The following is a 14,519-nucleotide window of genomic DNA, read 5'->3' on the forward strand; positions in this document are numbered from 1 at the left end:
CTGTCACCATGCATTCTTTAAATAGGCCTACCTCCTTTCTGATTCGGACCTCATGTCTGTGGTGGAAAATCAACTTCTGAAAGTACCATACTTAGATTCGTAATGACATCTCAGATTGAATTCTTTGCAAACAGCGACAGACACACTGGTTTGGCATTGGAGAAATACGGTAAGATGAATATATTTCAATAGAGTAGGAAGGGCCTATCAATAGAGCCATTGGTGATTTTACCACTGTAATCAGATATAAATTATTATGTTTTTGTAATTGAATTGATTATCCCACTAACCACACGTGTTAAATCTGTAGTGTAGGGCTATAAACTGGGCAGCTAGTAGGCTATTTGCTAATAGGCTATTATGGTCTGGCCCACTGACCATTACAAGCTCAGGAACAAATTGGCTGGAGGCCAAACCTAGTTGCCAACCCCCGTTGTATATTGTAAATTCAATCACCCTCTTCACCATCATAAACAACATCATCATCATCATCATCCACAAATGTGTAGACATAGAGCTAAACGTGAAGAACTCATGGATGTCTTGGTGAAGTGAAATGATGTTGTTGCTCACCAGTGAACTCTGAAGAAGAAAACAATGATACGATGTAGCCTGACAACATCGCTCGCAAACTAGGATGTATATATTTCATGTATTACATGAATGGTGACCACTGCCCTTCCGAAAATACATTTAAATCCTGTTTTAATGTCATTTCCCCCCCCACTACCCTGCTCCATGTATTCAATGTATTCCATTGCAAATGTGGATCCCAGTATGGCTTTACTTCCGGGTTATTTTACATTTACATCATTTAGCAGACGCTCTTATCCAGAGCGACTTACAAATTGGTGCATTCAACTTATGATAGCCAGTGGGACAAGCACCTTTTTTCTTTTTTTATTGGGGGGTGGGGGGGAGAAGGATTACTTTATGACACATCTGGTAGTTCCTTCTCTGTATGTTCCTAGACGTATGATGTATGATGATGAGAACCTTGCCTTAGAATGTTAGCACATTAGCTACCCAAGTTAATGCCTAGGCTTTATCTCAGAGGGCTAACACAGTCTTGTGGCGCAGTCTCAAATCCCAGTGGGTCACACTGACTAACCTATGAAGTTCTTCCAGGAGACGGGGTCATTCGACTGCTTCCAGGAGCCGGGCCAGGCCATGAGGACCGTGTTGTGTTTCATGCCCCCCAGGCCTGCCGTCTGGATGAGGTGGGAGAAACCATCGCGCAGGTTGGACGATGCCACCACGTGGCAGAAGCCCTTGGTACGCTCCGTCGTCATCGACGACTTGATGTTCTGATGGAGAAAGTCACCAAGAAGAAGAGTGAGAAAAGAAGGACGAGCATATGATTTCCTGATGTGACAGAATCGGAATGGACTCAAACCCTGGTAATCGATGCCTATGTTTGTTTTTTAGGTGGTGAGGCACGATATTTGTAGCATTCTCATGGTAATCTGAGGAACTGCTCTCTGAAAATTGCTTTGGGCGTCCAGTAGATGGCAGTCTCTTTAAAGGAAGAACTGTCAGCAGCCTCAAACTCTTCTCACACTGGTTGCTTCTCTGAACAGGTGTCTCACAGAGACATACGACATCTACAGTAGTCTAAAGGGGCTTTCTTTCCTCAACTCCATAATCACTGCTACATTAAAGACTTGGAGAGATTCACACCATTTTCCTCTCACCTACCAGGTTCTTTCACGTCAGACGAAAGAGAGGAAGCCACTTACGACTATTGAAACACATCCACGGTGTATAATCTGAGCCTGTGCCTACAGTACCTGCTCGGCCTTCTTGACCTCGACCTCCTTGGTCATGTACGTGCCCTGCAGCACAGAGCCCACGATGGTCAGGCCTTTGCCTGCTTTGAGCTGGGTGCAGAAGGAGAGCAGGCGTGGGTGTTTCACCGTGTGGTCAGACTCCATGTTCAATAGCACCAGCATCTGGGGCCTACGACCAGGGAAGACAGAGGTGGTGAGACATCAGACAAGTCATAGTGTATTATAACCTACGACCAGGGAAGACAGAGGTGGTGAGACATCAGAGAAGTCATACTGTATTATAACCTACGACCAGGGAAGACAGAGGTGGTGCGACATCAGACAAGTCATACTGTATTATAACCTACGACCAGGGAAGACAGGGGTGCTGAGACATCAGACAAGTCATACTGTATTATAACCTATGACCAGGGAAGACAGCTACACTTCAACTGTGAGAGGCGGAATCTAAAACAAAAATCCAGAAAATCACATTGTATGATTTTTAAGTAATATATTTGCATTTTAGTGCATGACATAAGTATTTGATCACCTACCAACCAGTAAGAATTCCGGCTCTCACAGACCTGTTAGTTTTTCTTTAAGAAGCCCTCCTGTTCTCCACTCATTACCTGTATTAACTGCACCTGTTTGAACTCGTTACCTGTATAAAAGACACCTGTCCACACACTCAATCAAACAGACTCCAACCTCTCCACAATGGCCAAGACCAGAGAGCTGTGTAAGGACATCAGGGATAAAATTGTAGACCTGCACAAGGCTGGGATGGGCTACAGGACAATAGGCAAGCAGCTTGGTGAGAAGGCAACAACTGTTGGCGCAATTATTAGAAAATGGAAGAAGTTCAAGATGACGGTCAATCAACCTCGGTCTGGGGCTCCATGCAAGATCTCACCTCGTGGGGCATCAATGATCATGAGGAAGGTGAGGGATCAGCCCAGAACTACACGGCAGGACCTGGTCAATGACCTGAAGAGAGCTGGGACCACAGTCTCAAAGAAAACCATTAGTAACACACTACGCCATCATGGATTAAAATCCTGCAGTGCACGCAAGGTCCCCCTGCAGAAGCCAGCGCATGTCCAGGCCTGTCTTAAGTTTGCCAATGACCATCTGGATGATCCAGAGGAGGAATGGGAGAAGGTCATGTGGTCTGATGAGACAAAAATAGAGCTTGTTGGTCTAAACTCCACTCGCCGTGTTTGGAGGAAGAAGAAGGATGAGTACAACCCCAAGAACACCATCCCAACCGTGAAGCATGGAGGTGGAAACATCATTCTTTGGGGATGCTTTTCTGCAAAGGGGACAGGACGACTGCACCGTATTGAGGGGAGGATGGATGGGGCCATGTATCGCGAGATCTTGGCCAACAACCTCCTTCCCTCAGTAAGAGCATTGAAGATGGGTCGTGGCTGGGTCTTCCAGCATGACAACGACCCGAAACACACAGCCAGGGCAACTAAGGAGTGGCTCCGTACGAAGCATCTCAAGGTCCTGCAGTGGCCTAGCCAGTCTCCAGACCTGAACCCAATAGAAAATCTTTGGAGGGAGCTGAAAGTCCGTATTGCCCAGCGACAGCCCCGAAACCTGAAGGATCTGGAGAAGGTCTGTATGGAGGAGTGGGCCAAAATCCCTGCTGCAGTGTGTGCAAACCTGGTCAAGACCTACAGGAAACGTATGATCTCTGTAATTGCAAACAAAGGTTTCTGTACCAAATATTAAGTTCTGCTTTTCTGATGTATCAAATACTTATGTCATGCAATAAAATGCAAATTAATTACTTAAAAACCATACAATGTGATTTTCTGGATTTTTGTTTTAGATTCCGTCTCTCACAGTTGAAATGTACCTATGATAAAAATTACAGACCTCTACATGCTTTGTAAGTAGGAAAACCTGCAAAATCGGCAGTGTATCAAATACTTGTTCTCCTCACTGTAACCTACGACCAGGGAAGACCGAGGTGGTGAGACATCAGACAAGTCATACTGTATTATAACCTACGACCAGGGAAGACAGGGATGCTGAGACATCAGACAAGTCATACTGTATTATAAACTACGACCAGGGAAGACAGAGGTGGTGAGACATCAGACAAGTCATAGTGTATTATAACCTACGACCAGGGAAGACAGAGGTGCTGAGACATCAGACAAGTCATACTGTATTATAAACTACGACCAGGGAAGACAGAGGTGGTGAGACTGTATTATAAACTACGACCAGGGAAGACAGAGGTGGTGAGACATCAGACAAGTCATACTGTATTATAACCTACGACCAGGGAAAACAGGGGTGCTGAGACATCAGACAAGTCATACTGTATTATAACCTACGACCAGGGAAGACCGAGGTGCTGAGACACCAGACAAGTCATACTGTATTATAAGTTACATTACACTGCATGAACCTATGACAGTATCTAAGTGTAACTTGGGCATTCATGTAGATCATGCATTTCTGTGCATGGGAGATTTGCACAAAAATGCAGGTCATGGACGCCACTTTTTGAGAGTTAACCAGAGATCAGTATGAGATAGCCATTCAGCCTGGATGGCTGAGAGTTAACCAGAGATCAGTATGAGATAGCCATTCAGCCTGGATGGCTGAGAGTTAACCAGAGATCAGTATGAGATAGCCATTCAGCTTGGATGGCTGAGAGTTAACCAGAGATCAGTATGAGATAGTCATTCAGCTTGGATGGCTGAGAGTTAACCAGAGATCAGTATGAGATAGTCATTCAGCCTGGATGGCTGAGAGTTAACCAGAGATCAGTATGAGATAGCCATTCAGCCTGGATGGCTGAGAGTTAACCAGAGATCAGTATGAGATAGCCATTCAGCCTGGATGGCTGAGAGTTAACCAGAGATCAGTATGAGATAGTCATTCAGCCTGGATGGCTGAGAGTTAACCAGAGATCAGTATGAGATAGCCATTCAGCCTGGATGGCTGAGAGTTAACCAGAGATCAGTATGAGATAGCCATTCAGCCTGGATGGCTGAGAGTTAACCAGAGATCAGTATGAGATAGTCATTCAGCCTGGATGGCTGAGAGTTAACCAGAGATCAGTATGAGATAGCCATTCAGCCTGGATGGCTGAGAGTAAACCAGAGATCAGTATGAGATAGCCATTCAGCTTGGATGGCTGAGAGTTAACCAGAGATCAGTATGAGATAGTCATTCAGCCTGGATGGCTGAGAGTTAACCAGAGATCAGTATGAGATAGCCATTCAGCTTGGATGGCTGAGAGTTAATCAGAGATCAGTATGAGATAGTCATTCAGCTTGGATGGCTGAGAGTTAACCAGAGATCAGTATGAGATAGCCATTCAGCCTGGATGGCTGAGAGTTAACCAGAGATCAGTATGAGATAGTCATTCAGCCTGGATGGCTGAGAGTTAACCAGAGATCAGTATGAGATAGCCATTCAGCCTGGATGGCTGAGAGTTAACCAGAGATCAGTATGAGATAGCCATTCAGCCTGGATGGCTGAGAGTTAACCAGAGATCAGTATGAGATAGCCATTCAGCCTGGATGGCTGAGAGTTAACCAGAGATCAGTATGAGATAGTCATTCAGCCTGGATGGCTGAGAGTTAACCAGAGATCAGTATGAGATAGCCATTCAGCCTGGATGGCTGAGAGTTAACCAGAGATCAGTATGAGATAGCCATTCAGCTTGGATGGCTGAGAGTTAACCAGAGATCAGTATGAGATAGTCATTCAGCCTGGATGGCTGAGAGTTAACCAGAGATCAGTATGAGATAGCCATTCAGCTTGGATGGCTGAGAGTTAATCAGAGATCAGTATGAGATAGTCATTCAGCTTGGATGGCTGAGAGTTAACCAGAGATCAGTATGAGATAGCCATTCAGCCTGGATGGCTGAGAGTTAACCAGAGATCAGTATGAGATAGTCATTCAGCCTGGATGGCTGAGAGTTAACCAGAGATCAGTATGAGATAGCCATTCAGCCTGGATGGCTGAGAGTTAACCAGAGATCAGTATGAGATAGCCATTCAGCCTGGATGGCTGAGAGTTAACCAGAGATCAGTATGAGATAGCCATTCAGCCTGGATGGCTGAGAGTTAACCAGAGATCAGTATGAGATAGCCATTCAGCCTGGATGGCTGAGAGTTAACCAGAGATCAGTATGAGATAGCCATTCAGCCTGGATGGCTGAGAGTTAACCAGAGATCAGTATGAGATAGTCATTCAGCCTGGATGGCTGAGAGTTAACCAGAGATCAGTATGAGATAGCCATTCAGCCTGGATGGCTGAGAGTTAACCAGAGATCAGTATGAGATAGCCATTCAGCCTGGATGGCTGAGAGTTCATTTGATGTAACACATCAAATTACACACTGTTTGACATGATGTCTCTTGTCCGACGGTTTTGTTAGCCACACACACCCACAACACACACACTGGGCATAATAGTGAGGGGGAATCCTGTATACACTCTCACTAGAGGTCATTTGGGCAGATGATGAGATTTAAACAACCAGATCAAAACTATACATCCTGTTTCCTAACAGTTTCAGTACATGGGTCCTGTTTCCTAACAGTTTCAGTACATGGGTCCTGTTTCCTAACAGTTTCAGTACATGGGTCCTGTTTCCTAACAGTTTCAGTACATGGGTCCTGTTTCCTAACAGTTTCAGTACATGGGTCCTGTTTCCTAACAGTTTCAGTACATGGGTCCTGCTGTCGAAGGCTGGTGGCACAGTGCCAGCTACTGTGTAAAGAGGCTTAGGGGCGTGTTGGGAGCCAAGCGTGGGCGTAAGTACTCGGTATCCTTCCATGCCGCGCCAGATGGCACAGGGAGAAATCTTGATTTTGATGCTGTAGATTAGGTTTTGCCCTGGGAATGACCCTGTGGATGATGCCAGTGGCAGTAGAGAGATAGGACCCAACACCCAAGTTTGACCTCAATCTTTCCTGATGTAAATGCTCCACTTTTTAGACAGGCACTGTCCTGGGGCTGCTATGCTGTTTAGGCTTACTAGTATATTTTTTTCACAGTGAGATTACGGAGAAGGCTCAGAGATTAATAAAACAGTAATTCTCTCTCTTTCTCTGGATTACTCAGTTAAAGGTAAGAATACACCATGTTCTCTAGCCTCTGTTGCATAACCCACATCTGGCTACTGCTGGTTCAGAAATGTGGTGTCACTGACGGAGCAAACAAACGTATATGCACATAAACCCAAACCCACACACACACACACACACACACACACACACACACACCTCCAGTTCTTGGTGTGGGGCGGTGCCTCCTCCAGGCGAATGAGGGCGTAGCGGGCGGCGTTGAGCGACAGGCCACGGATACCGTCGCCCCACTCCTTCTCCGCCCTGGAGATGGAGAGAGTGAGAAAAAGGAGGAGTGTCAGGAGGTCGAGGAGAAACGGAGAGCGCCACAACTATCCAGGATCTAACCATTATTACAGCAGTAAGGCCCGATGGGGGTGTGGTATATGGCCAATATACCATGGCTAAGGGCTGTTCTTAAGCATGACGCAACGCAGAGCCCTGAGCCGTGGTGTATTGGCCATATACCACAAACCCCTGAGGTGCCTTATTGCTGTCATAAACTGGTTACCAACGTAATTAGAGCAGTAAAAATAAATGTTTTGTCATACCCTGATATTCCACGGCTTTCAGCCAATCAGAATTCAGGGCTCAAACCACCCGGTTTATATAATATAATATTTGTGTTAAGGGAACAAATGTAGAATCGGTTAGCTCTTACCCTCTGTATTCAATGTACTTGTAGATGCAGCCAGCGATGAGCATGGCCACCAGGGCATAGTACCAGGAGGAGATGAACATCAGGGAGAGGCACAGACTGGCGCCCAGGAAAGACAGAGCCCTGTGAGGGACGAGGGAAAGATGGAGGTCAGTCAGTCGTATAGGAGTCAAATGACAAGCCTATAAAGGGATATTTAGTTTTATAGCATGTTAAGACCTCATTTAAGGATACCCACAGCCAATCATATGTTCTCTCTGGACTTCTGTACAAGACAGCAAATACCCTCACTTATTTAAAGGCCCAGTGCAGTAAGAAACTTGACTTTCTCCTGTGTTTTATATACATTTCCACACTATGAGGTTGGAATAATACTATGAAATTGGGAAAACTATGATAATGTCCTTTTAGTGTAAGAGCTGTTAGAAAAGACAGCTTGAAACTTTTTGCCTGTTTTGGTGGAATGGAGTTTTGGGTTAATAAAGTCAATAAGAAAGAGAGTTCCAAACCTCACTAAGAGCTTTCCGTTTTCCACTCCCAGACAGTCCTAGCAAAATTATTGCTTGAGAAATTGCTCTTTGCTAAGAAGCTATTTTTTTTATTTATTTTTTACCACTTTTTAATTGAAAACAATCAGAGTCAGGTACTTAATTGTTACCCAGAAATGATTTGATATTAAGATAAAAACGGCTGCATTGGACCTTTAAGACAGTGTGTGTGTGTGTGTGTGTGTGTGTGTGTGTGTGTGTGTGTGTGTGTGTGTGTGTGTGTGTGTGTGTGTGTGGTGCGCGTGCTTGTGTGTGTGCGTGCATATTCACTATACAAGTTTACGTGAACTCTAGCGTGGACCTTGACTAGCTGGCCAGTTTAGGATAATGAGATTTAGGCTGCCCAGTAGGGCTTTGGGTGATGGCAGTAAGGATGGGTAGCTAGCTGCCCCTTTAGTAAGGACAGGTAGCTAGCTGCCCCTTCAGTAAGGACAGGTAGCTAGCTGCCCCTTCAGTAAGGACAGGTAGCTAGCTGCCCCTTCAGTAAGGACAGGTAGGTTACCTGCCTTTCAGTAAGGACAGGTAGGTTAGCTGCCCCTTCAGTAAGGACAGGTAGGTTAGCTGCTCCTTCAGTAAGGACAGGTAGCTAGCTGCCCCTTCAGTAAAGACAGGTAGCTAGCTTCCCCTTCAATAAAGACATGTAGCTAGCTGCCCCTTCAGTAAGGACAGGTAGCTAGCTGCCCCTTCAGTAAGGACAGGTAGCTAGCTGCCCCTTCAGTAAAGACAGGTAGCTAGCTGCCCCTTCAGTAAAGACAGGTAGCTAGCTGCCCCTTCAATAAAGAAAGGTAGCTAGCTGCCCCTTCAATAAAGACAGGTAGCTAGCTGCCCCTTCAGTAAAGTCAGGTAGCTAGCTGCTCCCTCAGTAAAGACAGGTAGCTAGCTGCTCCCCCAGTAAGGACAGGTAGCTAGCTGCCCCTTCAGTAAAGACAGGTAGCTAGCTTCCCCTTCAGTAAAGACAGGTAGCTAGCTGCCCCTTCAGTAAGGATAGGTAGCTAGCTGCCCCTTCAGTAAGGACAGGTAGCTAGCTGCCCCTTCAGTAAAGACAGGTAGCTAGCTGCCCCTTCAGTAAGGACAGGTAGCTAGCTGCCCCTTCAGTAAGGACAGGTAGCTAGCTGCCCCTACAGTAAGGACAGGTAGCTAGCTGCCCCTTCAGTAAGGACAGGTAGCTAGCTGCCCCTTCAGTAAGGACAGGTAGCTAGCTGCCCCTTCAGTAAGGACAGGTAGCTAGCTGCCCCCTCAGTAAGGACAGGTAGCTAGCTGCCCCTTCAGTAAGGACAGGTAGCTAGCTGCCCCTTCAATAAAGACAGGTAGCTAGCTGCCCCTTCAGTAAGGACAGGTAGCTAGCTGCCCCCTCAGTAAGGACAGGTAGCTAGCTGCCCCTTCAGTAAAGACAGGTAGCTAGCTGCCCCTTCAATAAAGACAGGTAGCTAGCTGCTCCCCCAGTAAGGACAGGTAGCTAGCTGCCCGTTCAGTAAGGACAGGTAGCTAGCTGCCCCTTCAGTAAAGACAGGTAGCTAGCTGCTCCCTCAGGCACACCAGTTGCCCAGCAGGGACCTGCTTTCTGGAGTCGCCCATGGGAGCAGAGCCAAAGCTCCTTAGCTAGGCCATAGAAACACCCTGCCCATAGCTGCCATAACTCCCGGCCCCCGGGATAGGGTGTTTGTTCCAGATGTGTGTGTGTGTGTGTGTGTGTGTGTGTGTGTGTGTGTGTGTGTGTGTGTGCGTGCGCGTGTGTGTGTACTTGTGATGTGCATCTGCGTGTGTGTGTGCGTACGTGTGATGTGTCTGTATGCGTACGTGTGATGTGTATCTGTATGAATGTGTGTGTGTGTGTGTGTCTATCCTCTGGGGGTTCCTGGCACTGAACTCAATAACAACCTCCTCAGGTAAAGTTAGGAGGTCTGTTGCTAGGCTAACAGAGTCCCAAGAGACTGCTACAGTACTTGATGAAGCAGGAGAAAACAGTGAAGCTTTGAGTGCTAATTTGAGAGGGCATTAGAACAGCCAGCATCACCATATAAAGTGAGAGAGAGGAGTTTCCTCTTACCAGTGGTAGAACTTGAAGCGGGGTCTCCAGTTGGGGGTGCAGAGCAGGGTCTGGAGGGCACAGGCCAGGTTAACAAATAGGTAGCACATCAAAAAGAACCTGACAGGAAGAGAAATATACAATGAGGGAGAGATGAGATTACAGACGACTACCATCTGTCAGTAAACCTCCAGAGACCAGTTCTGCAACACTATGATTAGGCTACATTACAGTAGATGGAAGGGAGGGATGGAGGGAGGGAGGGAGGGAAGGGAAGGGAAGGGGAGGGGAGGGGAGGGAGGGAAGGAAAGAAAGAGAGGAAAGTAGAGAGAGAGGATAATGAGTAGGTGGAGAAAAAGTTTGGAGGAGTGGGACATACTAGATATGTACATACTAGATATTCATAGTCGAACCGCCATTTTGAGGGAGAGAGGGGGGAGAAAGTCAGACAGACAGGGGGAGAGAGAGGTGTGACACCGGGAGAGAAGAGTGAGGTTAAAGAGTGAGAGAAGAAAGGAGGAGGAGATTATTAATTCTTTTTACCTTTATTTAACTAGGCAAGTCAGTTAAGAACAAATTCTTATTTACAATGACGGCCTACACCGGCCAAACCCGGACGACGCTGGGCCAATTGTGCGCCGCCCTATGGGACTCCCAATCACGGCCGGTTGTGATACAGCCTGGAATCGAACCAGGGGGTCTGTAGTGACGCCTCAAGCACTGAGATGCAGTACCTTTCTCTGGGCTCCCCACTCGGGAGCCCAGAGAAAGGTGGGGGGGGTACTCACATGGAGAGGATGGAGGGGGGGTACTCACATGGAGAGGGGGTACTCACATGGAGAGGATGGAGGGGGGGTGCTCACATGGAGAGGGGGTACTCACATGGAGAGGATGGAGGGGGGGTACTCACATGGAGAGGGGGTACTCACATGGAGAGGATGGAGGGGGGGTGCTCACATGGAGAGGATGGTGGGGGGGTACTCACATGTAGAGGATGGTGGGGGATACTCACATGAAGAGGCGGTACTTACATGGAGAGGATGGAGGGGGGGTACTCACATGGAGAGGGTGGAGGGGGTTACTCACATGGAGAGGATGGAGGCGACAGAGGATGGGGGGGTAATCACATGGCGAAGATGGTGGGGGGGTACTCACATGGAGAGGGGGTACTCACATGGAGAGGATGGAGGGGGGGTACTCACATGTAGAGGATGGTGGGGGGGTACTCACATGGAGAGGCGGTACTCGCATGGAGAGGATGGAGGGGGGGTACTCACATGGAGAGGATGGACGGGGTTACTCACATGGAGAGGATGGAGGCGACAGAGAGGATGGGGGGGTACTGACATGGAGAGGATGGAGGGGGGGTACTCACATGGAGAGGATGGAAGGGGGGTACTCACATGGAGAGGATGGTGGGGGGTTCTCACATGGATAGGATGGAGAGGGAGTACTCATATGGAGGCGAAAGAGAGGATGGTGGGGGTACTCACATGGAGAGGATGGTGGGGGGGTACTCACATGGAGAGGATGGGGGGGTACTCACATGGAGAGGATGGAAGGGGGGTACTCACATGGAGAGGATGGTGGGGGGTTCTCACATGGAGAGGATGGAGAGGGAGTACTCATATGGAGGCGAAAGAGAGGATGCGGGGGTACTCACATGGAGAGGATGGTGGGGGGTACTCACATGGAGAGGATGGGGGGGGGTACTCACATGGAGAGGCTGGTGGCGACAGAGAGGATGTGGGGGTACTCACAAGGAGAGGATGGAGGCGACAGACAGGATGGGGGGGTACTCACATGGAGAGGATGGGGGTACTCACATAGAGAGGATGAGGGTACTCACAGAGAGGATGGGAGGTACTCACAGAGAGGATGGGGTACTCACAGAGAGGATAGGGGTACTCATAAAGAGAGGATGGGGTACTCACATAGAAAGGATGGGGGGTTCTCACATAGAGGATGGGGTACTCACATGGAGACAATGGAGGCGACAGAGAGGATGGAGGGGGGGTACTCACATGGAGAGGATGGAGGGAGGGTACTCACATGGAGAGGATGGTGGGGAGGTACTCACATGGAGAGGATGGGGGGTACTCACATGTAGAGGATGGAAGGGGGTTCTCACATGGATAGGATGGAGAGGGAGTACTCATATGGAGGCGAAAGAGAGGATGGTGGGGGTACTCACATGGAGAGGATGGTGGGGGGGTACTCACATGGAGAGGATGGAGGGGGGTACTCACATGGAGAGGATGTGGGGGTACTCACAAGGAGAGGATGGAGGCGACAGACAGGATGGGGGGGTACTCACATGGAGAGGATGGGGGTACTCACATAGAGAGGATGAGGGTACTCACAGAGAGGATGGGAGATACTCACAGAGAGGATAGGGGTACTCACAGAGAGGATAGGGGTACTCATATAGAGAGGATGGGGTACTCACATAGAAAGGATGGGGGGTTCTCACATAGAGGATGGGGTACTCACATGGAGACAATGGAGGTGACAGAGAGGATGGAGGGGGGGTACTCACATGGAGAGGATGGAGGGAGGGTACTCACATGGAGAGGATGGTGGGGGGGTACTCACATGGAGAGGATGGAGGGGAAGTACTCAGATGTAGGCAACAGAGAGGATGCGGGGTACTCAGATGGAGAGGATGGGGGGGTACTCAGATGGAGAGGATGGTGGGGGGTACTCAGATGGAGAGGATGAGGCGACAGAGGATGGGGTACTCACATGGAGAGGATGGAGGGGGGGTACTCGGATGCGTGGGGGGTACTCACATGGAGAGGATGGTTGGGGGGGTACTCACATGGCGAGGATGTGGGCTACTCACATGGAGAGGATGGGGTACTCACATAGAGAGGATGGGGGTACTCACATAGAGAGGATGGGGGGTACTCCCATAGAAAGGATGGGGGGGTACTCACATAGAGAGGATGGGGGGTACTCACATAGAAAGGATGGGGGGATACTCACATAGAGAGGATGGGGGGGTACTCACATAGAGAGGATGGGGGGTACTCACATGGAGAGGATGTGGGCTACTCACATGGAGAGGATGGGGCTACTCACATGGAGAGGATGGGGGGGTACTCACATGGAGAGGATGGGGGTACTCACAGAAAAAGGATGGGGTACTCACATGGAGAGGATGGAGGGTACTCACATGGAGAGGATGGGGGGTACTCACATGGAGAGGATGGGGGGTACTCACATGGAGAGGATGGGGGTACTCACATGGAGAGGATGGGGGGTACTCACATGGAGAGGATGGGGGTACTCACATGGAGAGGATGGGGGTACTCACATGGAGAGGATGGGGGGTACTCACATGGAGAGGATGGGGGCGACAGCGTCCAGAGAAGCGATGAGGATACCGATCTCACAGATCCCACCAGTCAACAGCAGGGCCCAGGTGGGCTCTCCATTAGCCTTGCCATGACCAAACACCTAGGAAACAGGGACAGCCAGAGAGTTTGTGTGTGTATATTTGTAAGTCGCTGTGTGTGTGTGTGTGTGTGTGTGTGTGTGTGTGTGTGTGTGTGTATCTACAGTATGTGTGTGTCAGACCTGTAGGAATGGCACAATGCCGTCTCGTGCGATGGCCTGCAGCAGCCGGGGGGCTCCAGTGAGACTCTGCAGACCCGCTCCACAGCAGGAGAAGAATGAGCCAATCACAATCACCCAGGGGGAGGGCCAAGCAAGGATGCCAATCACCAGGTTCCCTTTGACCGAGTCCCCAAACCTAGGACAGAAAGATGCATTCATTAGAAAAGTACTCAGATACTATGCACACACCGGGATATGCATAACCACACTGCTGAAACCGAGAAAATCCTTGCCAGCTTGACACACACACTAGCTTTGACCATTGCGTACCCCGTATAATTTACTTGAACTCTCCCCCTGATAATGCTGTGTGTCACAAGGCCCTACGATGTGGCTCAGACAAACAGCTTTATGAAGGGAAACACATGTTTTCAATCCAGATGAGCATTTCTCCCTCAATGTCCACATGGGGCGAAACAAATAAACAAGACATTTGTACTGCTTTTATAAAAAATAAACAAGACATTTGTACTGCTTTCATTAACAAATAAACAAGACATTTGTGCTGCTTTCATTAACTAATAAACAAAACATTTGTACTGCTTCCATTAACTAATAAACAAGACATTTGTGCTGCTTTCATTAACAAATAAACAAGACAATTGTACTGCTTTCATTAACAAATAAACAAGACATTTGTACTGCTTTCATTAACAAATAAACAAGACATTTGTACTGCTTTCATTAACAAATAAACAAGACATATGTACTGCTTTCATTAACAAATAAACAAGACATTTGTACTGCTTTCATTAACAAATAAACAAGACATTTGTACTGCTTTCATA

General features: G+C 48.1%; 1 protein-coding gene across 5 annotated transcripts in view; it reads right to left on the bottom strand.

The window, feature by feature from the left end:
* Positions 1 to 14,519, bottom strand: part of LOC121549719 (solute carrier family 12 member 7-like) — a 94,454-nt gene that overhangs the window by 12,561 nt on the left and 67,374 nt on the right. For all 5 annotated transcript variants that reach the window (XM_045210402.1, XM_045210401.1, XM_045210405.1 and 2 more), the window contains exons 12-18: positions 13,693 to 13,867; positions 13,454 to 13,572; positions 10,132 to 10,230; positions 7,540 to 7,659; positions 7,038 to 7,142; positions 1,791 to 1,959; positions 1,112 to 1,307 (exon numbers count right to left, since the gene is read on the bottom strand). In XM_045210402.1, the coding sequence (XP_045066337.1) occupies positions 1,112 to 1,307; positions 1,791 to 1,959; positions 7,038 to 7,142; positions 7,540 to 7,659; positions 10,132 to 10,230; positions 13,454 to 13,572; positions 13,693 to 13,867 (983 nt within the window). The remainder of the gene's footprint in view (positions 1 to 1,111; positions 1,308 to 1,790; positions 1,960 to 7,037; positions 7,143 to 7,539; positions 7,660 to 10,131; positions 10,231 to 13,453; positions 13,573 to 13,692; positions 13,868 to 14,519) is intronic.

Source organism: Coregonus clupeaformis, chromosome 34 (genome assembly GCF_020615455.1).
Source record: "Coregonus clupeaformis isolate EN_2021a chromosome 34, ASM2061545v1, whole genome shotgun sequence".
In the NCBI taxonomy this organism is placed as follows: domain Eukaryota; kingdom Metazoa; phylum Chordata; class Actinopteri; order Salmoniformes; family Salmonidae; genus Coregonus; species Coregonus clupeaformis.